The 25,962-nt window shown below is 50.7% G+C and overlaps 12 protein-coding genes across 14 annotated transcripts; 5 read left to right on the top strand and 7 right to left on the bottom strand.

The window, feature by feature from the left end:
* Positions 1–86: 86 nt before the first annotated feature.
* On the bottom strand, positions 87–1,667 carry PPTG_12014 (hypothetical protein). Of its 3 annotated transcripts, XM_008908198.1 has the most exons (6): positions 1,525–1,667; positions 1,348–1,456; positions 914–1,270; positions 733–843; positions 454–656; positions 87–386 (listed from the first exon to the last, which is right to left on the bottom strand). In XM_008908198.1, the coding sequence occupies exons 1-6, from the start codon at positions 1,560–1,562 to the stop codon at positions 332–334; spliced, it is 873 nt and encodes a 290-aa protein (XP_008906446.1). In that variant the 5' UTR covers positions 1,563–1,667; the 3' UTR covers positions 87–331. The 3 variants fall into 3 exon arrangements, with proteins under 3 accessions (XP_008906446.1, XP_008906447.1, XP_008906448.1); XM_008908199.1 differs by having other exon boundaries at positions 1,348–1,667; XM_008908200.1 differs by having other exon boundaries at positions 454–843.
* Positions 1,668–1,933: 266 nt separating this feature from the next.
* On the top strand, positions 1,934–2,807 carry PPTG_23069 (hypothetical protein; the record flags this gene model as incomplete). Its single annotated transcript, XM_008908197.1, has 3 exons — positions 1,934–1,942; positions 2,336–2,498; positions 2,797–2,807. 3 exons carry the CDS (start codon positions 1,934–1,936, stop codon positions 2,805–2,807), a joined length of 183 nt encoding a protein of 60 aa, XP_008906445.1.
* An 818-nt stretch (positions 2,808–3,625) lies between these two features.
* Positions 3,626–7,934, top strand: PPTG_12013 (hypothetical protein). The gene has a single exon (XM_008908196.1). The coding sequence runs from the start codon at positions 3,691–3,693 to the stop codon at positions 7,495–7,497; it is 3,807 nt and encodes a 1,268-aa protein (XP_008906444.1). The 5' UTR covers positions 3,626–3,690; the 3' UTR covers positions 7,498–7,934.
* Positions 7,935–8,871: 937 nt separating this feature from the next.
* On the top strand, positions 8,872–9,696 carry PPTG_12012 (hypothetical protein; the record flags this gene model as incomplete). Its single annotated transcript, XM_008908195.1, has 1 exon — positions 8,872–9,696. One exon carries the CDS (start codon positions 8,872–8,874, stop codon positions 9,625–9,627), a length of 756 nt encoding a protein of 251 aa, XP_008906443.1. The 3' UTR covers positions 9,628–9,696.
* Positions 9,670–11,612, bottom strand: PPTG_12011 (hypothetical protein). The gene has a single exon (XM_008908194.1). It carries the CDS (start codon positions 11,545–11,547, stop codon positions 9,808–9,810), a length of 1,740 nt encoding a protein of 579 aa, XP_008906442.1. The 5' UTR covers positions 11,548–11,612; the 3' UTR covers positions 9,670–9,807.
* Positions 11,613–11,786: 174 nt separating this feature from the next.
* On the top strand, positions 11,787–13,911 carry PPTG_12010 (hypothetical protein). The gene has a single exon (XM_008908193.1). The coding sequence runs from the start codon at positions 11,956–11,958 to the stop codon at positions 13,702–13,704; it is 1,749 nt and encodes a 582-aa protein (XP_008906441.1). The 5' UTR covers positions 11,787–11,955; the 3' UTR covers positions 13,705–13,911.
* Positions 13,785–15,623, bottom strand: PPTG_12009 (hypothetical protein; the record flags this gene model as incomplete). Its single annotated transcript, XM_008908192.1, has 1 exon — positions 13,785–15,623. The coding sequence occupies one exon, from the start codon at positions 15,621–15,623 to the stop codon at positions 13,902–13,904; it is 1,722 nt and encodes a 573-aa protein (XP_008906440.1). The 3' UTR covers positions 13,785–13,901.
* A 308-nt stretch (positions 15,624–15,931) lies between these two features.
* On the bottom strand, positions 15,932–16,909 carry PPTG_12008 (hypothetical protein; the record flags this gene model as incomplete). The annotated part of the gene is made up of 1 exon (XM_008908191.1): positions 15,932–16,909. One exon carries the CDS (start codon positions 16,907–16,909, stop codon positions 15,932–15,934), a length of 978 nt encoding a protein of 325 aa, XP_008906439.1.
* Positions 16,910–17,376: 467 nt separating this feature from the next.
* On the bottom strand, positions 17,377–19,230 carry PPTG_12007 (hypothetical protein). The gene has a single exon (XM_008908190.1). The coding sequence runs from the start codon at positions 19,191–19,193 to the stop codon at positions 17,493–17,495; it is 1,701 nt and encodes a 566-aa protein (XP_008906438.1). The 5' UTR covers positions 19,194–19,230; the 3' UTR covers positions 17,377–17,492.
* Positions 19,231–19,753: 523 nt separating this feature from the next.
* PPTG_12006 (hypothetical protein) lies at positions 19,754–21,843 on the bottom strand. The gene has a single exon (XM_008908189.1). The coding sequence runs from the start codon at positions 21,703–21,705 to the stop codon at positions 19,990–19,992; it is 1,716 nt and encodes a 571-aa protein (XP_008906437.1). The 5' UTR covers positions 21,706–21,843; the 3' UTR covers positions 19,754–19,989.
* An 838-nt stretch (positions 21,844–22,681) lies between these two features.
* Positions 22,682–24,291, top strand: PPTG_23068 (hypothetical protein; the record flags this gene model as incomplete). Its single annotated transcript, XM_008908188.1, has 4 exons — positions 22,682–22,712; positions 23,226–23,266; positions 23,961–24,035; positions 24,148–24,291. 4 exons carry the CDS (start codon positions 22,682–22,684, stop codon positions 24,289–24,291), a joined length of 291 nt encoding a protein of 96 aa, XP_008906436.1.
* Positions 24,292–25,558: 1,267 nt separating this feature from the next.
* On the bottom strand, positions 25,559–25,828 carry PPTG_23067 (hypothetical protein; the record flags this gene model as incomplete). The annotated part of the gene is made up of 2 exons (XM_008908187.1): positions 25,559–25,771; positions 25,823–25,828. The coding sequence occupies 2 exons, from the start codon at positions 25,826–25,828 to the stop codon at positions 25,559–25,561; spliced, it is 219 nt and encodes a 72-aa protein (XP_008906435.1).
* Between the last annotated feature and the right edge of the window lie 134 nt (positions 25,829–25,962).

Genomic DNA, 25,962 nt, shown 5'->3' with positions numbered 1-25,962 from the left:
ACTGGTTTACCAGGTCACTCACCACATAGAGTATTGTAGAGCACAACTGCTGCTTGCTCTCTTGCCGATGCCAATCAGCGCCACATCAACACCTTGATGCAGAAACATCAACGTTTCGACAAGAAAGTGACGCTTTTACGAACCATCTACTAGAATTATACACCTGGTTTTGGTGTTCGTAAGAGTGATGCACAGATTAGCAATTCGTTTCAACAATTTCAACCGTGCTCTTGCTTTTCTGTTCTTATTCTTCCAGCGTCGCTTTTGCTTGCCGGATTAACAGCACGCTATATCCTCTCGCTTCTCCTTTTTTCTGGTCCTTTAATGGCGTCTACGCCTGGTAGGCGCCGTGCGTGGGCAGCATCATCGGGCCTCCTTCTTTCATGCTAAACAAATAATATCAATCAGCATTCGAACAACTAGTCTGCATATCTCTTCAAAAGGCCAGCGTACCTCTTGAAGTAGTAGTAGAGGAAATCCGCCATCATCAACATGTGGCCGATCTGAACGAAAATAACAGCGTAGCCAACGTGCTGGCCCGCGTCCTTCTCGCCGAGCTCGTGGTACGACGAGAACCAGAACACCAAGTGCAGGAAGCTACCGAACGCCAGAGCGTACACGAAGTGAGAAATACACGACTCCACAGCACCGCCGCCCTGTTTTAAACAAATAAAAACCAAGAGGTAAAATACTGGTAACAAACACACTATCGCAACGTCAGCAAGTACGTACGCGCTTCTGGAACATGAACAGCTGGGGCAGGATGGCAACGGCCTCAATGTACAGCGCGATCGTCCAGGACACGTCCGAGAACCAGTTGCGGTTCAGGTTCGGGTGGATCAGCTATACAAACACAACATTCCAAGTCAGTATGGCGTCTCTCCGTTCGTTACTGAACTCATATTGCACACACCATGCCGAAAAACATGCAGGGAAGCAGGATGTAGAGCGCGCCGAGTTCCGTGGGCACGTGCAGCCATCCGAAAGTGTCGTAGCGCAGCTCATAGGTCGAGTTGAATCGCATAGTGACGAGGTAGATGACACCGCAGCAAAGCGTGAGTGCCACGATCTCCAGGAACGAGTAGAGCCAGTCGCCACTCCGGTCATAGGGCAGGTAGCCCTGGTAACGAAGGATGGAGCTTAGACGGAAGAAGAACACGAATGCGTACAGCTCCAGTGTTTTGAGCGACAGACCGGCCACCGAGCGCTGCGAGAAGGCCTTGAAGATCAGGAAGGCGAAGCCGAAGGCACGCACAAACGCGCCCATGGTCTGTAGACAGTCATTTTAACATCCATCAAGGGTCAGACTTAGCGAGAAGAAGTAGAGATTTAGCTCTGGAATGGTACCATTAGGAAGGAGAAGTCGCCATCGCTGAACAAATGGTAGCAGAAGAACACGACAACCACGAAGCCCGACCACAGCGCGATATTGCTTTTGTGTGTCGTCAAGAAGGCGCTGAAGGGGGAAGAACAACAAGATTAAGACAAAGTATACACAGGATAGGAGTGTGGAGGCTCACATACGCGCCAGGGGACTTGTCTTTGCTGTTCAGGTCCATCATGGTTGGCTACAAATTACTTTAGTCGGTGGGGAGCCTGGCCTCGAAAGATAATGGCAACGTGGAATGCCTACGCGGCACTTGCCGAAGATTTCCGGTCGTCTGCCCGTAAATTAAATACTGGCCTGGGATTGGCCGAAATTACCAGATGGGAGATAAGAAAAGCGGAAACGGAGCAATCATTACGCAGTAGATGGTGTACACCACACCGAGAACACGGCTCAGGAGCGGTCAAAGCGCAAGATAAAACCTCAACCTTCAATGGCGACGGACAAGGACACGTGGAATAGCTGCCGCGGAACACCGGATGTATTGAGTGTTGCCAAGCAGCAGATTCTCGCTTAGTGCGAAGATATTTACAGCAAGTATGCACCATGTCGACGGTACGCAATGTATACGTGCCATTCGCAAGCCTCATCGCTGCAATCATCATCTCCGACAAGGCAAGTCTTCGACTATCTTGTGCAAAGGCAAGTCCCTCAGCATTGATATGCTCTCTACACATTAATCCGATAGTAAGTGGATTCAGTTAGAGCTAATAACTGTAAATCATTGAGACTCTGCGTTATGATTTAGCACCATGCAAAGAGGTGGTAATTGGGGGCGCTCAGATTGAGTAGGAGAGATGATAATAGTTAGTCATCACTTTCGAATGAATCATCATTAAATCAATTCCTCCTCGCGCTCCACAATCAACTAATAGGCGGCACTACTAATACACGCAAAACTTATTGATGCTGGGGATGTCGAAATGCTGATTCTTCTGGAGGTGTTAGACCGCAAAACGCGAGTCGGCACCTCCCAAAGTGCCCAGCGCTTCTAGCCTTCCCAAGGGACTTTCGCGTCAGGCTGATGGACCCAACATCCACAAGAGGGGCCTGCTCTCGCCGCCGAGTACAGAAGTACGGAAGACCCATGCGTCGCACGGAGGAAGGCAACGTGAGTGGCAAATGGGGCAAACGGATTGAGTGGGACCTCGCACACAACGTCAACTGTTGCTTCTGCTATTGACAAAAAGATGAAATGGTAAGTGGAGATGGTGGTCATCTGCTCAAAAGACTGTTGCAAATGACTGGTCGGCAACGATCACAAATGTGATTGGCTGGAAGAGCCCATAAAACAATGTACTATGCAGTACACCACTCCATTAATTTAAGTGCCCTACAAGATAATAGACCGGGCGCATACACTTTCTGACAGAAAATTTCTATAATGTCTAATCGGATTCGTTGACCAGTGATCACCTAGCACTAAGGTGAATTTCCTCTGCAATACCAGTGTAAGCGGAGCTGGCACGGGCTTAGGGGCATTTATGGTGTGCACTACAAGTACAAGCGAGTGTGCGGCACATATTATGTGTACCGTTATAAATCTTTCACACTGAGTCTCGAGCATTGCCAGTTTGGTTAATGACGCTTTAACTTCAATTGATGGGCTTGGAGAACTAGTTAAGTAGAACACAAATCTTCTTTCAAGAAAATAAGCAGCCACACTACTGTGAGCGCGGTGGATTCTACCGGGTAGATCCGTGGGGGCTAGTCAGCTCCAGCTAGGCATGAGCCATGCCTCGTCGCATCAACCGTCCATCCAGTCAAATGTTAGGACGAATGTGCTTTCAACAGACAGTACTGGTATTGACAGCTTACAGACGGCATGTACACACAGCATTATTATGATGGACGCTCATTAACAAGCTAATGAGGGGGCCTCTGACGCTGAAATTCATACAAAAACGTTTGAATGCTGCTGCAGTCCGCCCGTTCTACACGAATTCCGACTAAGATCGCATCGAATAAGCTGTTTGTAGTTGCCCAGCGATCCATTATCCCATCACCCACACATTCATTTTCAGAACAGCAGAGCGCATGCAGGCAACAAGCTTCTGTAGTAGATTCTCAAGTACTGCTACTGCTTAGAAGAAAGACGAAAAGGGAACCATCAGGTCGTTGAATTGGCCCGTTGACCCCAGAAAATTCCGAAGCGTACTGTACGTTGAAGGAGTAGATATTGTCCAATCAGAATCCTTCCCTCATGGATACGCGCTGTGCCAGATCACAGGCAGTCCTCAACTTGCCCGCCAGGACACAAGAGCGTTGTAGTTCTTCATACGAAAAGCAAGACACAAGTGGCCATGAGCTACAGCGGAGGCGGAGGCGGCTACGGCGACCAGCGTGGCTACGGCTCGCGCGGCGGCGACCACGGTCGTGGTTATGACGACCCAAACCGTCCAGGAAGCGGCGGCAGCGGTAGCGGTGGTTACGGGGATCAGCGCGGAGGTTACGACCAGCGCGGGCAACAAGGGTACGATCAACGCGGAGGGTACGACCAGCGAGGAGGGTACGACCAGCGAGGAGGGTACGACCAGCGTGGAGGGTACGACCAGCGTGGCGGTTACGATTCCCGCGGCGGTGACTACGGCAGATCCTCGTCGGGTTACGATGAGTACAGTCGCGGCGGCGGAGGTAGTTACGGCTCCGGATCAAGAGGGTACGAAAGCGGTCGAGGGGATTACAGCTCCGGTGGTTATGATGATCGCAGCCGAGGTGGGTCTTATGGCAGTGGCGGCGGCTATGGAGGCTCCGGTTACGATGATCGAGGAGGTTACGGAGGATCATCTTCTCATGCTGGTTACGGTGGCTCGTCCGGTTACGACAGTCGAGGTGGATATGACCAAAGCCGAGGAGGAGGCAACTACGGCAGTGGAGGTGGAGGCTATGATGACCGCTCCCGTGGGTATTCTGGTGGGGGTTACGATGATCGCTCACGTGGAGGGTACGGTGGACGAGATGACCGTGGTTACGGCGGCGGCGCCAGTGCAGGCGGAGGCGGTGACCGCGGATACGGCGGCCGAGATGATCGTGGCTATGGTGGAGGCGGTGGTGACCGTGGAGGAGATCGCGGCTACGGCGGCGGTGGAGACCGTGGGGGAGACCGTGGAGGAGATCGTGGTTACGGACGCCGCGATGATCGTGGAGGAGGCGACCGCCGAGGAGGAGATCGAGGAGGCGACCGTGGAGGTGATCGCGGATACGGTGGAGGTCGTGGAGGTGGCCGCTTTGGAGGGGGAGGAGGTCGCGGTGGGGGCCGTGGAGAGTCCGGCCCTGGTGTTGGTACAGTCACTGGCTCTGGTTACGAGAGTATTGGCGACCCCGTGGCTGACCCACGTATCCAGGACGAATGGACTGGCCGTGCTGGAGTGCGCGATGTGAACGCCGAAGACCCAGATCTCCAGCAAGAGTTCCTCATTTGCCGCCGTCCTGGTCTTGGACGTGGTGGCAAGTCTGTGCAGATGCAGGTGAATTACTTTGGAGTGTCGCTAGACTCTGCGCCGCCCGAGATCTTCAAATACCACGTGGATGTCGAGCGTTCACCCGATCTTGCTGCAGACTCCAAGTATGGTCCGTCTGGTGCTGATCAAAAGGATGAAACGATGGGTGACGAGCCCAAACAGGAAGGCAAGGACGAGAAGGAAAACAAAGAGGACAAGGACGTGGAGATGAGCGACGTCTCGGCGCCTCCCAAGCGAGAACGACGCCCTGAACATCCTCTTCCTCGCTCTTTGGTGCGAAACGTGATCAACGCAGCTCTCAGACAGTACGAAGCCGAGTTTGGGGGCATCCGCGTGGTTCACGACGGTATGTCGGCCATGTACGCGCCTGCTGTGCTGCCGTGGGACTCACACGCCAAGACTTTCGTTGATGTCAACCCTGATGGCCCCAGCCCGACGCCACCGCAGCCTCCGCCAGCTGCCGGTGACGCGCCTCGTCGGCCATTCCGAGGCCCTCGTACGTTCGTTGTGAAGATCAAAATGGCTGAGACCATCTCGACCAACTCGCTTAAGGACTACTACTCGAATCCAGACGTGAACGTTATGCCAGTCCTGCAAGCTTTGGACGTGGCTGCGCGTCACTTGGGCGCTCAGCGGTTGATCACTGTCGGTCGCAACTTCTTCTCTATGAAGAAGACGTTCCCGCTTAAAGGAGGCAAAGAGTTGTGCTGGGGTTACCATCAAGCCATCCGTGTGGCAGACCGCAAGCTGCTCATGAATGTGGACCAGGCAGCCACAGTGTTCTACGCTCCGAAAGAGCTGATGGAGCTCGTGCTCCCTGCGTTGAACGCTCGTTCTGCTAACGACATCCGTGCGCTGTCTGAACGTGATGCACGCAATCTGGCGCGTGCGTTGCGCAAGATTGAAGTCGTGCCGACCCACCGCAAGGATCGTAAGCGTGCCATCTTCGGTATCAGTGCTCAACCAGCCAATCAGACGATTCAGTCCATCAAGGGGGAGAGCATGTCGGTCGCTGACTACTTCAGCAAGCGCTACAATATCAATTTGAGATATCCACACCTGCCGCTGGTGAATGTGGGTAGTAAACGAGCAGGTAAGGAGAACTGGTTGCCAATCGAGTTGTGCGAAGTGGCCCCGGGACAGCGCTGTGCGAATATCAACGAGCTGGATACGGCGGAGATCATTCGACAGACCAGTCAACCGCCGCGAGCTCGTCAGGAAACGATCATTGACCAGGTTCGTCAGGCTGGGTTTGAAAATGACCCGTACCTTGCTGCGTTCGGTATGAAGGTGGAGCAGCGTCTGGAGGTGACTGAGGCGCGTGTGATGGACCCACCGGATGTGCAGTATGCGAATGTGTCCGAGAGGCCGTCGGGTGGCCAGTGGAATTTGAGGGACAAGCGCTTTGTGGAGGGCGCTACGATGCGCAACTGGGGTGTTGTCATCAGTGCTAACGTTGGAGAGCGTGATGTCCAGGGTTTTATTCGCAACTTGGTGGATATGGCTGGCAAGAGCGGACTGACGATCGAGGACAGTAACCCGCACATGATCCACATGGATCAGTATCGAGGAGCTCAAGTTGAGGAGCTCATGAAGATGTGTTTCAAGGAGCTGGAAGCTCGTAACAGAGGCCCTCCGCAGTTGATTATGGTGATTAAGCAGGACAAGAGCGTCGGATCTTACAGTGACATCAAGCGGATGTCTGACACGGTGTTGGGAATTCCCAGTCAGTGCATCGTGTCGCAAAATGTCCGCAGTGCCAAACCCCAGTACTGCGCTAATGTTTGTCTGAAGATCAACATGAAGCTGAGTGGAAAGAACTCGATCCTGCGCGAGCCTCTGCCGCTAGTGAGTACTGCCCCTACGATCATTATCGGCGCTGATGTGGAACACCCTCGTTCGGGTATGGGTTCGCGTCCGTCCATCGCTTCTGTGGTAGCCTCATTGGATCGTTACTCGGCCAAGTACGTCGCTCGTGTGGCTGCCCAGAAGGCTTCCAGTGACATTCAGCTCTTGCCACACATGCTGCGTGACCTCTTCTTGGCGTTCTACCAGAGCACCAACCGCAAGCCGGAGCACGTCATTTATTATCGCGACGGTGTGAGCGAGGGTCAGTACTTTGATATCTTGCAGACCGAGATGCGTGCGCTTCGCAAGGCCTTCAAGATGATCTCGGAGAACTACAACCCACCCGTTACGTTCATCATTGTCAACAAGCGCCACCACATGCGCGCGTTCCCGAACAACCCGCGCGACGCCGATCGTAAGGGCAACGTGGTTCCTGGTACAGTGATCGACACTGGAATTGTGGATTCGCACCGGTTTGATTTCTTCCTGTACGGCCACAGCGGCATCCAGGGCACGAGTGTCCCGTGCCACTACACCGTGTTGCACGACGAGAACAAGATGTCGGCTGAAGACGTGCAGAGACTCACGTACCATCTCGGATACACGTTCGCGCGTTGCACTCGCTCGGTGTCGTTCGCCACGCCCGCGTATTACGCGCACTTGGCTGCCGCTCGTGCGCGCTTCTTCCTGAATGAAGGATCCGACGGTGCGTCCACAGTTGGCTCGTTCAACTCGAGCTCGTCCAACTTCGACTTCACGGAGCTGCACAACGACCTCAAGAACTGCATGTTTTTCATCTAAGTTGCAGTGAGAGAGGGATGGACGAAACGAGTGACCAGGATGATGACTGAGGAGTTTTACTATGACCTGACATCCACTACTGCTGCACAGGTTGGCGTTGATGTGAAGCGAGAGAAATATTGGCGACTGAACGATAAAACTCGCGCCACCGAACTCAAAATTTCAATGAATTATGACTGAATAAGGCGCAAGGGCATTTTCATTGTTTTTTCTTCTGTAGAACGGAGAAGAGAGTGTCAAAGGTGGGGGAAAGGGTGTACTTCCAGCAAGATTGGTGTCATCCAGTCAGTTTTTGGTGGTCCATTTACCCCATGTGGCGATCGTTCGTCTTTTTTATATTCGTGTTGCGGTCACGGAGGCCGTAATACCTTCTGAATACGGTGATCGTCACCGTATTTGAATAGGGACAAAAAGACAATCAAATTCATGTCCACGCTTTTTTTTTTTTTGCCAACACCAAGCTTTCCTCGTGATAGCAGTGCTAACAATAATTGTCGCAACAGCAATGACTATTCCGCTATGACAATTAAAAGTCAGAGCTGCCAGATTGCGTGAATGGAGTGAATGTCTTCTCCATTTTCAAGGCTTGAAATGAAGAAAACATTCATTCAGTGGACGACGATTTACTTTAAGGCACTTGTTGCTGTTCCAACCTAGCGACATGTACAACAAACAAACATCAAGATAAGCCGCTTACGCTACCAAAATCTCCAGGACGGATGTCATTTTCGGTCTTACGATTTGCTCCGCTGCGCGTCGCAAAGGCAGTCGCTGCGCTCCTGCCGACAAAACGATTCTCTCACCTGGGGTAGGCAGGCCTCGGCTCGCTGAGGAGCTCGGCGCTGGGCCCGCCTTCGCAAATACCGCACGGCCCTCCTTCGGGGGCACCCCGCGCGGGTTTGCTGCGGCTACGCGACCTCGCACCCGCTCGCCTCCGATGGTAATCTCCGAGCTGATTTGAACTACATTTCACCCCCTCTTTCCTAGGTTGGAACACGAACCACTCTCTTACTTTAAAAAAAACTACGAATTTAACCTTGTATTTCCCACATCAACCCTTGTCTGCATCTGTGGTCCTGAATGCTTTGAAGCCAATCCAGTGAACACCGACCTGCTGCTATTCATTCTTCAATATTTCTCGGACAACCAACAGCTATAAGGTCGATGACTCGCTTCTGCCTATTGCTCTTCGCAGTTCTAACAATCGTCTCAAACGCCAGCGCTGCATTAGTTGTTGCTAAGGCGAATGCGATCAAGTGGCCTGGTGATCGCTTGCTAGCAGATTCTGAATCAACCACCTCGGTGAAAAAGCGGTCTCTTAGATCCGTTAACACGCCAGACGACAGTGAAAGGACAGTCGCCAGTGAAGTCGCGATGTTGGGCAAATCGAAGGGTGTGGTAGACGACGTCTTCAAATTGCTGAACCTGAACACTGTGTTAGATGATCTTCTTTCCCATGCAAACTGGGATGCCTGGGTAAAATACGTGGAGGATTCAATTCCACAAAACCACCGCAAAGATGTGTTGTTGGAGACGTTGTTGAAGCACTACGATGATCAACATACTTTGAGTATGCTTACCAAAGCGATGGAGGATCCGAGTACAACGGAAATCGCAACCGCGTTAGAGTCGCATTTGAGCCAAGCGATTAAGAATCAGGTAAACATCTGGAAGGATAAACGCCTGGGTCCTGGCGACGTCTTGAAAGCGTTCCCCGCCGGTGAATATGCTTCCTTGGATGACATCGTGGGGAGCAACTTCTTGAACTCTTGGGTCAGATACGTAGATAACGTCGCCCCGGACGCAGACAAGGTATCTGAGATCTTGACCCCTTTAATAAGTCGCTTTGGCACGGATGGGGTGATGAACGCGATTGCATCTAGTTCGGCCGCGCAATCTAAATCCCTTGAGGACCTACTATTCAAAAATTGGCTGGGAGGTCCGAGAGTGCAGTCTAGAACCGTGGAGATTGTTAAGAGATTCGTGAGATCGGCATTCGGCAACAATGTTCCCAAACGAGTTGACGATATCGTGGCAAGATACGCTGTCAGATACGAAAAAGAGGGCAAAACAGCTAACGACATTTTGCGTAATATCGAAGCCACCATAGCGAGGACTGCGACGTTGTAAACCAAACTCGACACCGAAAGGAGCTATAGGCACGCGAAGAACTGCAGTAACCTTTTACCTTTTCCATTAAAAAAACAAAATATTTTTGAAGTTTCCTGGTCATCAGAATTATTTCATACTACGCAGTAGCAAATGCTATCGAACAACAGGTTGCTGTCGTCAGTCCCGGCCATGACTCGCCTAAAGCAAAGGCGTTCCTTCACCGGTAGCACCATCGTGACCACGGAAGTGACGCCAAATGCGACGTCCAACAAAGAACACCAGCACAACCACCGCTACGAAACCCACTGCTGCGATCGCCACGATGCCGAACAGCCAGCGCCACACGTGGTGACTGTGACCACCACTCTCATGGGTCTTGGTGGTTGTTGCTGAAGTTTCGTCCGCATTTAGACACTTGGACGTCGCCACTTTCTGGAACCACTTGGCCGACGGACGAGGAATACGAGCCAGATCGGAAGGCTTCGGCTGGTAGAAATCGGGAGATCCCGACTCAGACGTGTAGTTGACATAGTACAGACCGAAGCGCGACTCGTACGACCCCCATTCGTAGTTGTCAAGGAAAGACCAGGCTGTGTATCCGATAACGGGGATGTGTTCTTCCGTGATGGCCTTGTGCACTTGCTCCAAGTAGGCCTGGAAGTACCATAGTTGATCGGGGTTGTCGATCTCATCATCTCCACACCATCCGTTCTCGGTGAGTAGGATATCGGCGGATGTGTCATGTTTGTGAAGCCACTTGATGGTCTCAAGGTATCCAGGAGGGTAGGCAGTGAAAAAAGCGCAGTGTGGGTCTTTCTGAGCTTTTGTGCTGCGTTGTCTGGTACCTGGAATAATGTGACTGTCGTCGACTGCTCGGTCTTGCTCAAAGCCTGCAGATAAAGTCCCGCAATCTTTATTGGAAGTCTTCGAGTTGCAGCTTGTTACCTGACGAGCTGCATAGCTGTTGAGCATAAAGAGATCGTACGAGCCTTTGACCAACTCTGACTGGTCTCCATAGAACTGAGGCAGTCGATCGCCGACAATCTTTCTCATGATAGGAGGATAGTCTCCTGTGACAATTGGAGAAAGGAACCAACCCACGTCGAACTCCATTTTGCGAGCTGCAGCCTCCACATCGTCTGGATCCGACTCGTCCAGAGGGTACGCGTAGTCAGCATTCAACACAATGCCGATTCTCGCCTTGTCTCCAATGGCGTTGGTAGTCTTTAACTCGCGGAACTTCTTTACAGCATGGGCGTGAGAGAGCAGCACGTTGTGAGCCGCAGTGTACGCCTGAGTGAGGGAGCCTGTGTACCCTGGTGCCCCCATACCTAGCGCGTACCCTCCAGCTACAAACGATAGTGGTTCATTGAACGTCGTCCAGTAGTTCACTTTGTTGCCGTACTCGTTGAACAGTAAGGTTGCATACTCGACATAGTGGTCGATGATCTCTGAGCCCAGCCAGCCTTCCTCCCGTAGCTGAGTATGCAGTTCAATGGGTAAATCCCAATGGTATATAGTCAAGATCGGTACAATTCCATTGGAACTCAACTCGTCGATAAGCGAGTGGTAGAAGGAGATACCTTCGGGGTTCGGACGCATGCGAGACGTCTGTGCGTCCCAGTTCATGACCCGAGACCAAGAGACCGAGAAGCGGAAGCTTTGCAGGCCCGTTTCGACCATCAACTTGACGTCATCCTTGTAGCGATGGTAGAAGTCGTCGGCCACGTTGGCGCACTTGAGACCTGGTTGAGTACGACAATACTCGTCCCAGATGCTTGGCGTACGTCCACCTTCCTTCACGGCACCTTCGACTTGATACGACGCGGTGGCCGACCCGAACAAGAAATCCTCAGTGAAGCAGCGAGAGTCGGCAGATACCATCACAGCACACGCTGCGAAGCCCAAGAACTGGAGGACATGCGTAGCGAGCTGCATTGGCAAGGCGAATCCAATAATGGACGATGGTGGTCATCAATCAAAACATACCGTGCTCTAAAATTACATTTTTTTTTTTTTTTGAAGATCATCAATTGAAGATCATCAAATCATGTGTCATCAAATCATGTGAATAAAGTAAGCCATGTTGAAGTTGGTATCTTTCAAAATATAATAAATCAAACTGTTGTGTGCAAATGATTGCAACTGACTTTGGACAGGTATTTTTCATCGTGCAACGCCACTTCATGGCGCCCTTCCTGCAAGCAGGATTGTCGTCGTTGAAGGTGCCATAACTTCAACGCACCCAGACCACACATCATTGTTGCGAGAGAGGGATCTTAGACGGGTGCCATTCATATCTAGACATCCCAACGAGCTTACCAAGCTTCCTAAGACCTGGCCACTATGCGTCGACTTCTGCAGCTTGTCGGGTGTGTGGCGGCTGTGCTGCTAGGGGCGACGGATTCCACCGTTGCTGCCGAATCGCGCTGCTTCGCGGACGACTTCCTCTTTGGGTCGGCCACGGCTTCGTACCAGGTCGAAGGTGCAGTGAACGAAGGTGGTCGCACACCGAGTATCTGGGACCAATTCTGTCGCGAACGACCGGGCGTTAAATGTGCCAATGTGGCCGACGATTTCTACCACCGATACAAGAGCGACATCCAATTGATGGTGAAGATGGGGCTGCAGAGCTTCCGCTTCTCCATCTCATGGTCACGAGTTATGAATTGGGATTCAGCGCTGCACGGCATGCGTCCGAACCCGGATGGTATCGCGTTCTACCACGCGCTAATCGACGAGTTGAATGCGAAGAACATCAAGCCCATTTTGACACTGTATCACTGGGACTTACCACTGGAGCTCCACACAGAGCTGTCACCTCAAGGTTGGCTTAACTCGGACATCGTCCAGCACTATGCAGAGTACGCGATGCTCATATTTCATGAGTACGGGAGCAAAGTGGATCTCTGGACTACATTCAACGAGCCACTGTCCTTCACGACCGCAGGCTACGCTACCGGTAGGGAGGCTCCAGGCTTCACTGGTTCACCGACTCAAGTGTACACTGCCACGCACAATGTGCTGCTCTCTCACGCGAGAGCGGTCCAGCTATTCCGTGAGCTGAAAAACTCTCATGTTATCAACGACAAAGCTCGGATTGCTATTGTGCTAAATGCTGACTACGCATACCCTCTGGACGAGTCAAATCCGGACGATGTGGAGGCAGCTTCGCGTAAAATGGAGTTCGACGTGGGCTGGTTCCTCTCTCCGATTGTTAGTGGAGACTACCCGTCCGTCATGCGTGAAGTTGTGGGCGACCGTCTCCCACGATTCACTCCAGAGGACACTGAACTGTTGAAAGGATCATACGATCTCTTCATGCTCAACCACTACTCGACGCGTGCAGCAACAGACTGTGGCTCGAGTGTATCAAAGACAGAGTGCAGTAAGCTTGCAATTGGCTGGCAGCGCGACCGTGGCGTTGATATATCTCAAACAGTTCCGGGCACGAGACCACGTAGTGAGAAGGCTCTGAAAGACTCGCACTGTGCTTCATTCACTGCCTACCCTCCTGGATACCTTGAGACTATCAAGTGGCTTCACAAACATGACACATCCGCCGATATCCTACTCACCGAGAACGGATGGTGTGGAGATGATGAGATCGACAACCCCGATCAACTATGGTACTTCCAGGCCTACTTGGAGCAAGTGCACAAGGCCATCACGGAAGAACACATCCCCGTTATCGGATACACAGCCTGGTCTTTCCTTGACAACTACGAATGGGGGTCGTACGAGTCGCGCTTCGGTCTGTACTATGTCAACTACACGTCTGAGTCGGGATCTCCCGATTTCTACCAGCCGAAGCCTTCCGATCTGGCTCGTATTCCTCGTCCGTCGGCCAAGTGGTTCCAGAAAGTGGCGACGTCCAAGTGTCTGAATGCGGACGAAACTTCAGCAACAACCACCAAGACCCATGAGAGTGGTGGTCACAGTCACCACGTGTGGCGCTGGCTGTTCGGCATCGTGGCGATCGCAGCAGTGGGTTTCGTAGCGGTGGTTGTGCTGGTGTTCTTTGTTGGACGTCGCATTTGGCGTCACTTCCGTGGTCACGATGGTGCTGCTGGTGAAGGAACGCCTTTGCTTTAGGCAGTCTGCTAAGCCAGATCACTACTACACGTTGTAGCCGTTTGAGTGAAAGTGATATACTACGTAGTATCACTGATAATCGAGGCGACCAGGTAACTTTGAAGTACGACCTTAGTTTTCAAAAAGTGTTGTTTTTGGTAACGAAAAATGAAAATTAGAGGTGTTGTTGCTTGTCTGGCAAGCGCACTAGCGCTGACTTAACGCGCCGAAACGAGAGGTATGCGTTCATAATCTTGGCGGCGTTTCTGCGTCGCGATACCAACCATCACAACGACTGCCATCACTGCAATCATCACCAGAGGCGCTCCAAACATCTCCGCCATATCCTTGGTTGGCTCCTCTGAGGCTTCTAGTGCTAAGATGCTGTTATCATCGAGGCACCTGGTCGTGGAGAGCTTGTGGAACCACTTGGCGGATGGACGAGGAATACGCGCCAGATCCGTTGGCTTCGGATTGTTGAAATCCGGCGACCCGGTCTCACTCGTCCAGTTGACGTAGTACATGCCAAAGCGAGGCTTGTAGCTTCCCCACTCAAAATTGTCCAAAAAAGACCACGCCGTGTATCCGATAACTGGGATTTTCTCCTCCACGACAGCTTTGTACACTTGTCCCACGAATTGCTCAAAGAAATGGACTTGGTCCCAGTTTTCTACTTCGTCATTACCACACCAGCCATTCTCAGTCAACAAAATATCGACGGTCGGGTCCTGCAAGTGCACGTAGCGGATCATATCGAGGTATCCCGGTGGATACGGCGTGAACAAATTTGCACAATAATTGTTACCGAAACGGTCAGGTTTAGGACGCAATGTCCCCGGCATGACGTGCGTGTCATCCACACCTTTGTCGGCTTGCCAGCCAGGAGCAAGAGAGGCACAGTCAATAGTCGACGTTGGTGAATCACAGTCCGTCACCGCTTGAGACGAGTAGTGGTTAAGCTGGAACATGTCGTACGATCCCTTGAGCATCTCCGATTCTTCGGCTGTGAAGCGAGGAAGACGATCACCGGCAACCTCACGCATGACAGCAGGGTAATCTCCAGTCAGGATCGGTTGCAGGAACCACCCGAAGTCGAAGTCCAACGCGCGTTGGGCGGCAAGGACGTCTCTGCGACTAGTTGGGTTTAGTGGATAGAAGTAGCTGGAGACCAGCACGATGCTAATACGAGCACCCGAATCAACCACACCAGAATCCCTTAACTCCCGGAACTTCTTCACCGCCTTGGCGTGACACATGAGAACCCCGTACGACACCTCGTAGGCTTCGGTGGGCGAACCTCTGTGTGCAGGAGGCATGTTAGGGAAGCCCATGCCGTAAGCGTACCCCACTAACCCGAGTGGTTCGTTGAAAGTCGTCCAGAACTTCACCTTCTTGCCAAACTCATTGAACATAAGCGTAGCGTAGTCTTCGAAGTGAGTGGAAATGTCGGGGTTTAGCCACGCCTGAGGGTTGAGTTCGTCTTGCAGAGCCAACGGCAGGTCGTAGTGGTGCAGAGTTAGGATGGGCGTGATATGGTTGGAGTTCAATTCATCGATCAGCGAGTGGTAGAACGCGAGACCCGGAGGGTTGGGACGCATCCGACGCGTCTCTGGGTCCCAAGTCATCGCACGCGACCAGGAGGTGGAGAACCGGAATGATTGCAAACCCGTTTCGACCATGAGCTTGATGTCGTCTCGGTAGCGATGGAAGAAGTCGTCGGCGACATTCGCGCACTCGATTCCAGGCGTCTCGCGGCAGTAGGCGTCGTAGATGCTTGGGGTGCGGCCAGACTCGTTCCAGGCGCCCTCGACTTGGTACGCTGCTGTAGCCGAACCAAACATGAAGTCATCTGGAAAGCAGCGAGATCCCGCCGATACGGTCGAAAACATCAGCCCGGCTAGGACGCCGGCCACGCGAATGCCCTGCTCTAGGATTCGCATGCTTAGCGAATTCAAAAATGAGATTTACCTTTGACACCCGACGGATGTGTAGACTAGCTGAACGTGACATCAATGATCTGTGGATGCACAGGGGCGTGCCACGTTGAAGTTCGCATTTAGACAAGTTACATGTAGAAGTCTACTAGAATTCCCAGTACTTTGCAGAGATATATTTGTCGCTGCAAGCATTCTCTAGTACTTGCCTAGCACAACTGTGACTTTGATCGACTTGTCAAGAATAGGCTTTACTTCGAAGTATATAGCTCACTTTTCTTACTTTGGAAGTAAAACCTTCCAGCAACTTTGGCTTACAATGTCTTCGAACGCTTCGCTGCGTCTTCCATCGTACTCAAAATCTTGGATTCTGTTCTGCCCCTCTTTCTGTATTCGATAGCGTATCTTGCCATGAAACTCTTAATTTCATCGGTCTGTTGCTCACGGGCGAAAATTCGTTTAACTTTCTCCACCCTTACAGAGGCCGCATTTGGAAAAGGTGCCAGCCATTTTGTGAATAATAGATCCTCCAGATACTTATACCTGGCATCGGAGTGGAATGTAGCAATCGTTTTCACGATCTCAAAAAAATTATCTTTGAAGCGAAGCATCAGTGGATTCAAGATCAAAGAAACCTTGTCTGCATCTGGGGCGATGTTGTCCACGTATTTGACCCAAGTGCCCCAGTAGATGCTCCCCACGATGTCGTCCAATTCAGAATATTCTTTGACAGGAAACGCTGTGGAGATGTCGTCGGGGCCCAGGTTTTTATTCTTCCAGCCCACCAATTTCACCATCTGATCACTAATCCTTTTCTTCAATTGCGACTCCAACGCGGTCGCAATAACCCCCGTATTCTGTGACTCCTTCGCTTTGGCGAGCTTCTGTAAAAGAGACTGGTCATCGTAGTGCTTCAACAGCGTATCTAGCAGCACTTCTCCTTTGCGATGGTCATCTGGATGCACACTATTCACATCATCCACGTATCTTAACCAGGTACCCCAATTCGCGTGGGTAAGAAGATCATCCAATGCGGTGTTCAGGTTCAGCACTTTGAAGACATCGTCAACGACCTTCTTCTTTTTGTACAGCTTCGCAAGCTTATCGAAGCTTCTCCTCTCACTGTCGACTTGTGTCCCGGATATGCTAAGAGATCGCCTACCCAGCGATGCAGCAGATTCAGAATCTGTCAACAAACGATCACCAGTTCCCTTGAATGCATTCGCCTCTGCCATGACCAATACAGCGCTGGCGATTAAAGCGATAACCAAAGCTGCGATGAGCTGGGTCATTCTTGTTTTAGTTGTTAGTGTTAGTTTTAGGTTGTTTGCCGCCGGGATGTTATTGTAGAATGGAAGTTCAGAACAACAGACAGACCAAACCAGGTTTTCAAATGAATGATTATTAATTTGGTGTAATCATTCAAGTCTGTGGCAACACATAAGGTTAGGTTAAAGTCGATACTGAAAACAAGTTAAATTGCCACATATGATGAAGTTATGATGGAATTTTGACTTTTTGGACGGTCCTGAACCCAATCCAAATACTATTGGCTAAGGTACAGTGTGCAAGGAAATGTAGATTTAAAACCTCTAAGGGCATTTTTAAACCCTTAGAGCTCTGACCCAGCGCAAACAGAGAACGTATCGGTCCAAGCAAGGCCATGGGGCTTAGGGCTAAGTCCGTGGCCTGTTCATTTCTCTAAAACGCCACTCATGGGAGATATGTGTTTAGTTTCACCCACTCCCTTTAGATCTTGAAAAAAAAAATTGTACTTCGTAGTAATCTTTTATACTACCGAAATTACGAACTCCAACGAATCGATTCGAAAAATACTTTAAGCGTGAAAAATACACAAAGATCTACAGACCCAGTTTAGTTGGAAGAAGTGTGAGTTAGGCGTTGGTATCCAAGACGGCGCTTGAACGTGACCACAGCAGCAGCAAGCGCCACAGCTACGACGGCAATGAAGGCAACTGAGAAGCCGAGGTGTTCTGCCGAGTGGGCAATGGAGCTGTCCGCAGCAAGCTCGAGTTCATCCCAGCCGTCCATACACTTGGTAGTGGCGACCTTGTGGAACCACTTAGCTGCAGGGCGAGGAATACGCTCCAAATCCGTTGATTTTGGCTTCTCGAAATTTGGCGAACCAGTTTTCTCAGTAAAGTTGACATAGTAGAGTCCGAATCGCGGGCCGTACGAGCCCCACTCGTAGTTGTCCAAGAACGACCACGCCGTGTAGCCTACGACGGGGATTTTCTCCTCCACGACAGCCTTGTGCACCTGCTCCACAAACAACTTGTAGTAACGGAGTTGGTCCCAATTCTCCACTTCCTCATTTCCGCACCATCCGTTCTCCGTCAACAGGATGTCGACGGTCGGGTCATGCGAATGCAAGTAGCGGATCATGTCAAGGTATCCAGGTGGGTAGCCCGTGTAGCGACCGCAGTAGTTGTTACCGAACTTGTCCGGACGAGGCTGCATTGTCCCTGGCATCATGTGGTCTTCATCGACTCCCTTGTCAGCTTCCCAGCCAGCAGTAAGCGACGAACATGGCGTCACCGACGCCTCGGAGTCGCAGTCCGTGACCACCTTTGAATAATAATGATTCATCATTAGGATATCGTACGAACCCTTGAGCAGAGCAGACTCTTCCTCAGTGAACTTGGGGAGACGGTCTCCAGCACGCTCACGCATGACCGCAGGGTAGTCACCGGTAATGATCGGTTCGAGGAACCAACCGAAGTCGAAGTCAAGAGCACGCTTTGCAGCCGCTACATCACGAGCATTGTTTGGATCGAGGGGGTAGAAGTACGCAGATACTAGCACAATGCCGATGCGAGCCTTGTCGCCCACGATATGGTTCGTTTTAAACCCACGGAACTTCTGGACAGCCTTCGCGTGGGCAACGAGAACGTTGCGTGAGACTGTGTAGGCTTCAGTAGGTGAGCCTTTGTATCCAGGAGCAAACATTCCAGTTCCATAGCTATAGCCGACAAACGCAAGCGGCTCGTTGAACGTCGTCCAGTAGTCGACCTTATGGCCGTATTCCTGAAACATGAGAGTAGCGTACTCGACGTAGTGTTCCACGATCTCGGGGCTTAGCCAGCCGTTTGGAGTGAGCTCGTGCATTAACGAGGACGGCAGGTCCCAGTGGTAGATCGTCAGGATCGGGACGATACCCCTGGCGTTCATGGCATCGATTAAAGCATGGTAGAAGGCGATACCTTCTGGGTTGGGACGCATATGGCGAGTCTCTGGATCCCAAGTCATTGCACGTGACCACGAAATAGAAAAGCGCAGAGACTGGAGCCCCACGTCCTGCATGAGATTCAAGTCATCCGGGTACCGGTGGTAGAAATCGTCGGCCACGTTGGCGCATAGCATGCCGGGCTGCTCTCGGCAGAATTCATCCCAAATGCTAGGAGTGCGCCCACCTTCGTTATACGCACCCTCCACTTGGTATGCAGCAGTAGCCGTGCCAAACATGAAATCCTTCGGGAAACAGCGAGGCTCCGACGCAGTGACAAGTGACGCTGCCGCCGTGCTGGCCACCAACCCGAGGAAGGACCACTTCATGCTTGCGGTGATTGAGTTGGTCACTTCTTGGCAACCGAGCAAATTTAACAATGCCTGATGCGTTGAATAAAGTTCGTTCACCACTTGTGATTCACAAGTACGTCACGTGGTCTACGTGACTCACGTCGTGAGTGGGCAAAACACTGCTTCAGCCACGCATCTTTGATGGTGGATGCATGAACTTTACGTGTTGAATCAGAACGTGTGCATTGCAGCAATGCCATTGCTACATGTATTATGATTTGCAGGAGCATTCCGGTGCTCGAATTGTACACGCATCAAACTCGGGCTGAAGTGGCGACTAGCGCATCGTTGAGATCTTGACAACCGAATTGACGCCGACACGGAAGAATGCGAGTATGTATTGGAAGTGTATTACCTCGCGCGACAGTGGAAATGGTCAGGCAACTACATGTACTTCGTAGTACCGATGGTACAGATTTACGTTGAAGGAAACCCTGCCATCGAGTATTGGTGGATGCGGTTGAAGACGATGCATTTGCTACAGCCTACAGCTTCCCAGCGTTTACACTTTCCAGTGTTTGCGCCAAACGGGTGTGTGGATGAAGCGTACGTCGAAGGTCGGGCGGGCACTGTATATGCAATGCGCCGCTATGATACGCCCATCACGACGTGGTAGTACATAATTCATGTTAACTAGGCGAAGACAACCACGGTCTTTATATTTGTTTAAGCAAGTGTTGCCTATTTAACTGAAACGAGTCATATGTTGTGGGTCGCTTCTAGAGCTGCTTTCGCCTATCATCAGCCGTGCCCGAGTTCGTACCGGTGCCATCTAGTTGCGCGACAAGAGCGGCTCGTAGCCGCTACGGCGGCGACGGTACACAACCACCACAGCAATACCAATCACAACCGTAGCGAGCGCGACAATTCCGAACACAATACCGAAGGTGGACGTCTTGCTCTCGTGTGAGGTCGAATGAGCCTTGATGTTGCTGACATCACTCCAGCCATCGAGGCACTTGGTCTCGGACACCTTCTTAAACCACTTAGCCGATGGACGAGGGATGCGAGCCAGGTCTGTAGGCTTGGGCTCGTAGAAGTCCGGAGATCCAGTCTGCTCCGTGAAATTGACGTAGTACATGCCGAAGCGCGGGCCGTACGAACCCCACTCATAGTTATCCAAGAACGACCACGCCGTGTAGCCGATGACAGGGATCTTCTCCTCCACGACGGCCTTGTGCACCTGCTCGACGAACGCCTTGAAGTACCACAACTGGTCGTAATTGTCAACATCATCGTTTCCACACCATCCGTTCTCCGTCAGCAGGATATCCACACTGGTGTCTTGCATGTGCAGATAGCGGATCATGTCTAGGTATCCGGGTGGGTAGCCGGTGAACATTTTGCAGTAGTTGTTACCGAAGCGGTCCGGGACGCCGGCGCGCGTGCCAGGCATGACGTGGCTGTCGTCGATGCCCTTGTCCGCCTGGTAACCAGGCAGCAGAGTCGAGCACGGAGTGTTCGAGCGGTCCGAGTCGCAGTCCGTGACGGCGCGCGAGCCATAGTGGTTCATCATGAAGATATCGTACGATCCCTTAAGCAGAGCAGATTCCTCCGCCGTGAACTTGGGGAGACGGTCGCCGGCGCGCTCGCGCATGACCGCCGGGTAGTCGCCGTTCACAATAGGGTTCAGGAACCAGCCGAAGTCAAAGTCGAACGCACGCTTGGAAGCAGCAACGTCGCGTTCATTATTCGGGTCCAAGGGGTAGTACCAGTTGGCCACCAACACAATACCGATGCGTGCCTTGTCTCCAATAACGTTGCTAGTCTTCATTTCACGGAACTTCTGCACCGCCTTGGCGTGGGAAATAAGCACGTTACGAGAGGCCGTGTACGCCTGCGTGTCCGAGCCAGAGTAGCCGGGAGCGTGCATGCCAAGGCCATAACCAGCACCGACGAAGGATAGAGGCTCGTTGAACGTCGTCCAGAGCTGAACCTTGCTGCCGTACTCGTTGAAGAGCAGAGTCGAGTAATCGAGGAAGTGGTCAACGATTCCTGGGTTGAGCCAACCCTTGGGCTCGAGTTGCGTCTGCAACTCGCTTGGCAGATCCCAGTGGTAAATGGTCAGGATCGGCACGATGCCGTTACCATTGAGCTCGTCGATGAGGTTGTGGTACCAGGCGATACCTTCAGCGTTGGGCTTCATGCGACGCGTGACGGGGTCCCAGTTCATGGCACGCGACCACGAGATCGAAAAGCGGAAAGATTCGAGGCCAGTCTCGACCATGAGCTTCACGTCGTCCTTGTAGCGGTGGTAGAAATCGTCAGCCACGTTGGCACATTTCATACCGGGTTTTTCACGGCAGAAATCGTCCCAAATACTGGAAGTGCGGCCACCTTCCTTGACGGCGCCCTCCACTTGATACGAGGCGGTGGCTGAGCCAAACATGAATTTCTCGGGGAAGCAGCGAGGTTCGGAGGCCGTCGCCACCGACGACCCGAAGAGAGCCGCCATAGCGACAGGCAGCAGTTGGCAAAGGAAGCGCATGATCAACTTGCGGTCACGCGGTCACTGGAGACTGGAGTTCGCACAAGCCGGCAAATGGCGGAATGGCACAGTATTCGCCGCTGAGACTAAACTGCAGGAAGATCGCAAGCTCACGCAGCTTTGATGCGCGAGATGAAGTTCATCCACACTGAAAACATGACCGTCAGCTGTTCTCGATCAGTTTGGAGGGGGTTACCTGAGAGATCTGATTGGCCAGGATGGCATTCAGACGAAAAAAAACCATTAAATTTTTGATGGTTTTTTTCGTCTGAATGCCACCCAACGGCAGTCACTTTTCATTATGGTATAAATTCTAAACTAAAATAAACTTGAAGTAGCATCAATTCTAAAATACGATAGTACTCCAGAAATGGCAATTAAACTACTACTTTATTCAACCAGTACTACAATTCCTGGCTACTGTTCTTCTTCGAATATCTTCCATTTCCAAATGTATATTTTGTAATCAATTGTATAATTTGAAATCCCAGACACTGGTAGTGCCGAGGTGTTTTCGTTAGGAGTCACGGCCTGAGTCACAAAACAAACGTCAAGATCTTTGCGACTTCCAAGCGATGAAGATTACGGGTGTGTGTGTGTGTGTGAATTTGCCATCCGGATCCGACGAGGGTGGCCTGACTACTACCAGTAAGGGCCTATACTATCATTTATGTGTTGTTTTCTTGTTATTCATAAAACGTTGTATGTGATGTTTAATTTGGAAGAAGATTAGAAGGGCATTAAGGACCAGTAGAATGAGGTTGTTATGGAAGGGCTTCGCGGTTTCGTGAAGAGATGGTGCCAAGCCTCGACCGCCACTACCAAACTACGCATAGATCGTATTGAGTGGCCCGAAGTTCCGCAGCAACCTGACTTCGCGAGCTGTGGAATACTTGTTGTGACCCAGGTATTCAGCTATGTACATGGGAATCTTCAGTGGCAGCACAGCAACGTTTCCAAGACTGACTTGCGGTTTATGCGTCTGCGAATGCTGTGGATGATCCTATGTAAGTCACGCGAGAGCCGCGCGGCTCCTAGCGGAAAGGACGAAGGGAATTCACGAGCAGGTACTGAAGGAACTAAAGTAGAAAGTTGAAACTGTACTAAACTTACAAACAATACTTCATACTAGCCATTCAATTTGTTGACATCCATCTGTAGCAGCACCCGAACGATAGGTCTCCGGCGTGAACCACGCCAATGTCGCCCATTTCTCACGCCAACGCGTAGATGCTCTCCTCGTTGTCCTCATTACGAGACAACAACTCCATATGAGCCCTTAGTATCTTTTCCAGACCCGTGCCTATCTTATTTAGATTGTTCTTCATGCCCATTAGCTCATCAACTCGTGTGCGCACCAACTCTCGTGCCCGCAACCTTCCGTCCATCATTGCGCTGTGCTTGGACCTTTGCAAAATATGCAAAGTGCTAAGAATGTGTACCGCACGGAAACTCTGTAGTAAACACGCCAATATATTGGATACATGCAGTTAATGTGGTTAACATATTTCTAAATTTAGACAACGCTCGTACGCTGCCACGTTATTTACTGGTGGTATTGGTGACGACGACGACATGGCATGTCATTTAAAATAAATTACCATCCAACATATGGCTTTGTGGTCGCTTTAGGTCATAAGGTTGCGCTATTTTCGGTCGTATTATCGTATTGCTGTTGCGGTAACGCCTCTCATACATACCGCACTATTTTAGTGTAATGGGTAGTCAGTTATCCAGTACAGTTTAGCATAATCATGTCAAATCATGTAAAATCTTGCTACAGTACTAATAGCATATCTAAACAGTGTGATTCAATAGATCGCTTACCGAGTTGGCTGTAAAAAGCTAAAGCTAGGTATTCCCGGTGAGATCATCTGTGGACACCGTGAGAGGCTCGTTAATTAGCAAATTACATGATATTTTTAGAAAATATATCCGAACCTACTGTTGTCAGTCTACTACAGAAGAGATGTTGTCGTGTGTTTTAACGAATCTCTCCCGAACGCGACGCTTTCTAAGGAGAGATAGCTTATTTTCGATTTACTTAATCTTCTTCTACTCTACATATAAGTCCAAATCAATTGAAATAACTCGTCACTCTACTTCAAACACCCGCCAGGCTAATGGTAACGGAGACGAGTCTGTCCCTTTGGAGCGTCTAGAACGCCGGATCAAGACCTTGGTCGATACTCCACTTTACATCCATACGAGATTGACGACGATGCTTCCGACACACCGATCATGCACTCTTGTAGGGAGCTTGGAAGGTCAACACTATCTCCGACATGATCAACTTTTCGGTACGGGAGTTCAACGAGCTTTGGCTTTCCGTACGTGATTTTGTCCTTGTCAATTATGGTATTGGAAGGGGGAGGCGCCCCGAAGTTAAGCCTAAATACGCAATTTGCATAACTCGTCATTGCATATCTCGTCGGACTGAAGGAAGGAGGGGCGTGGGAGAGCAACGCGAGGCTCTTTCGTCTAGCCGCAACGACGTTTACGAACGTTGCGACCAATTTCATCAAGAAGCTGCCACCCAAGTTGTACGTCGACCAAGTCGAAGAGCGTTGCGACCAAGTACCATAAGGTTGCGGCTAATACTGGCAATACATTTGCCAACTTTCAGTGTGCTCTGTATGCTGTGGACGTCGCCTTTCAGAGCCGGTGTCCTTGCGGAAGTACTGCGGAAAACGGCTCGTTCTACAGTGGAAAATACCGCTGTGTGTTGCACTCACGAACTTCCATATTTCTCAATCTCATCAATGGAGACTGGTATCACCAGTCACAGAATAAGTTGATCGAGATATACGGAAAGATTAAAGAGAAGCGTTGCCGGGTACAGGAGAAATACCGAGTCAACACGAAATGCCGTCAATCAACAACCATACAGGGATGGGGCGGAGAAGCTGATGCGAGCCCCACAACCGCTGTTACTACCGGCAGCCTCGACAGGAGTGTGTGTGTGTGTGTGTGTGTGTGGGGGGTTAACCCTTTCGTGGTTAGTCGGGTATTTTGCCCCCTTTGGAGGGTACATCCTCGAGTATCACTCGTGTCACCCATGAAAGGGAGCCAAAATTGCCCTTTCATTGGTTTTGAGTGTGGAAGAGACAGAATCGCCCTATCTACTCGAACTACAAGGATTTGCACAAGATTTGCTGTAGTATCGCGGTTTATGAAGAGGGGCAAAATGCTTCCTTTGACGACCAAATGACTTGACTTTATATCGTATAATATAGCCAGGTCAAAAGCGCCCGTTCACAAAAAGGGTTAATTTTAATAGCCAGTAAAATAATTGTTAGAAAGCATAAATAGTACTGTAGAATAATCGGTTTATTTTTGTATGAATAAAACAAAAGTACAAGTTTATTCATCAAGACCTTCGTCTTCGACATCTGAGACATCAACTAAAACAGCGGCTTCAGGCAGTGCATGAAGGTTCGTCTTGAAAATGCGTCTCTAGCGTCAATAGGAAGCGTTTTTGCTCTGCGAAAACCTTTTACGATGGTTTTGCATAGCATTTCGAGAATGCTTACCATCTCGTGAACGTTTAGACTGTTAAAAAGTAGCTTTCGGCATCCTGTGACACTTGGACGCCATATCCAATAAACAAACAAAAAAAGTCTAAATTAGTAAAATCTGCTTTAAATCTATTGCATCAACTAATATACCTTTGAATCCATTTCTTCATAATGAAATGTCGCACCAGACCTTCTTTGTACTGCGGACTCCACGGACGTGCAGCCAAAGGCCTGCGATGTCACCTCACTAGCGACTGGGCACTCCAGTTTTCCCGCAACATAATGAAGGGCCTCAGCTTTTCTCCCGTCGCTGAAGCGCACAAATAGCCGCCACATCATCCAGTGTTTTCGGCTACGCCGTGATTGATATCAACATTGCGTGTGCCACAATAGTCCAGTGTTACTTTTCCGGGGTTGTCTATAAAGACAACCGTCTTGTCCATGTTGTAGAGACTTGAGTACTTCTTCTCATAATTGGTGTGGAATGACAATATCTCGTCCATTGCAACTGCAACGTTCACATAATTCGCAAAATCATCCGCAACATTCTAAAAAACAATCTAAATAAAAATAGAAAAATACTAACCAGAATAGCCAACCTGCATATCGTTTCGCGTATGTGATACCTTTGCGTAACACGCCGGATGACAAGGTGATTTCTTTTAGAAACCGCACAGTCCATGATCGGAGGGCAACATTGTTGCGAGACCGAGTGAAAGCTGGATCAAAGTTTGCCATC

The sequence above is a fragment of the Phytophthora parasitica genome (assembly GCF_000247585.1).
Source record: "Phytophthora parasitica INRA-310 unplaced genomic scaffold supercont2.29, whole genome shotgun sequence".
NCBI lineage: Eukaryota > Oomycota > Peronosporomycetes > Peronosporales > Peronosporaceae > Phytophthora > Phytophthora nicotianae.
Note: the sequence above shows the minus strand (reverse complement) of the source record. Positions and strands in the feature narration are given on the sequence as shown.